The sequence below is a fragment of the Octopus bimaculoides genome, chromosome 23 (assembly GCF_001194135.2).
Source record: "Octopus bimaculoides isolate UCB-OBI-ISO-001 chromosome 23, ASM119413v2, whole genome shotgun sequence".
NCBI classification, from domain to species: Eukaryota; Metazoa; Mollusca; class Cephalopoda; order Octopoda; family Octopodidae; genus Octopus; species Octopus bimaculoides.
Genome location: NC_069003.1, coordinates 27447741 through 27448833, shown reverse-complemented (window position 1 = coordinate 27448833; position 1093 = coordinate 27447741). Strand labels below are relative to the sequence as shown.

At 40.3% G+C, this 1093-nt stretch overlaps 1 protein-coding gene across 1 annotated transcript in view; it reads right to left on the bottom strand.

Moving 5' to 3' along the window:
• LOC106873038 (phenylalanine--tRNA ligase alpha subunit) overlaps positions 1–1093 on the bottom strand; it is a 13421-nt gene that overhangs the window by 4570 nt on the left and 7758 nt on the right. The window contains exon 7 of the mRNA XM_014920245.2: positions 488–603. Coding sequence (XP_014775731.1) covers positions 488–603 — 116 coding nt within the window. The remainder of the gene's footprint in view (positions 1–487; positions 604–1093) is intronic.

The window sequence follows — 1093 nt, the reverse complement described above, 5'->3', positions numbered from 1 at the left end:
TATATATATATATATATATATATGTATGTATACGACAGGCTTCTTTCAGTTTCTGTCTACCAAATCCACTCACAAGGCTTTGGTCAGCCCCAGGCTAGTAGAAGTCACTTGCCCAAGTTGCCACGCAGTGGGACTGAACCCGGAACCATGAGGTTGGGAAGCAAGCTTCTTACCACACAGCCATGCTGTGCCTGTGCATGTCATATGCATGTATTTATGAGTGTGTGTGTGTTATCATTATCATCATTATATTAATGTCCAGAGCTTAGCATCTCCAGTCAAACCGTCCAACCTGTACCTACATGGAGAATGGATGTTAGATGATGATTATGATGAAAGGGTCCATGGATAAAAAAAAATGGGTTGAGAACGACAATGCTAAAGGGTTAGAGTAGATTGACTGAGCAACACAAAAATAACAAGCAAGAACTATTCACATGCGAAAGTGCACAGGGAAGGGGCAGGTCTGAAAACAAAGCCATTTTACCTGATATGAAGAAAGTGTCGTGGGCATCACGAGCAGGATGTTGCTGAGGTTGGAAAAGGGCATCAAAGTTCCAGAAACTACTTTCAACAAAGTTATTAGTAGCCATTTCTGAAAATCTGAAAAAAAAAAGAAAATTTTTCCACATGTACATTTTTCATTCAATATTCTATGAACTTCAGTGGAAATTATACAATAGAAAAATACAATAAAATATCACAGAAAAGTGAAGTCGACCTCAGCAGGATTTGAACTCAGAACAAAAGAAATACTGCAAAGAATTTCACCAAGTGTGCTAACGTTTCTTATTTCTTTATTACCCACAAGGGGCTAAACATAGAGGGGACAAACAAGGACAGACAAAGGGGTTAAGTCGATTACATCGACCCCAGTGCATAACTGGTACTTAAGTTATCGACCCTGAAAGGATGAAAGGCAAAGTCGGCCTCGACGGAATTTGAACTCAGAACGTTACAGCCGACGAAATACCGCTAAGCATTTCACTCTGCGTGCTAACGATTCTGCCAGCTCGCCGCCTTAAGTGTGCTAACGATTCTGCCAACTCACAGCCTTCGTATGTGTGTGTGTGTCTGTGAATATATATATATA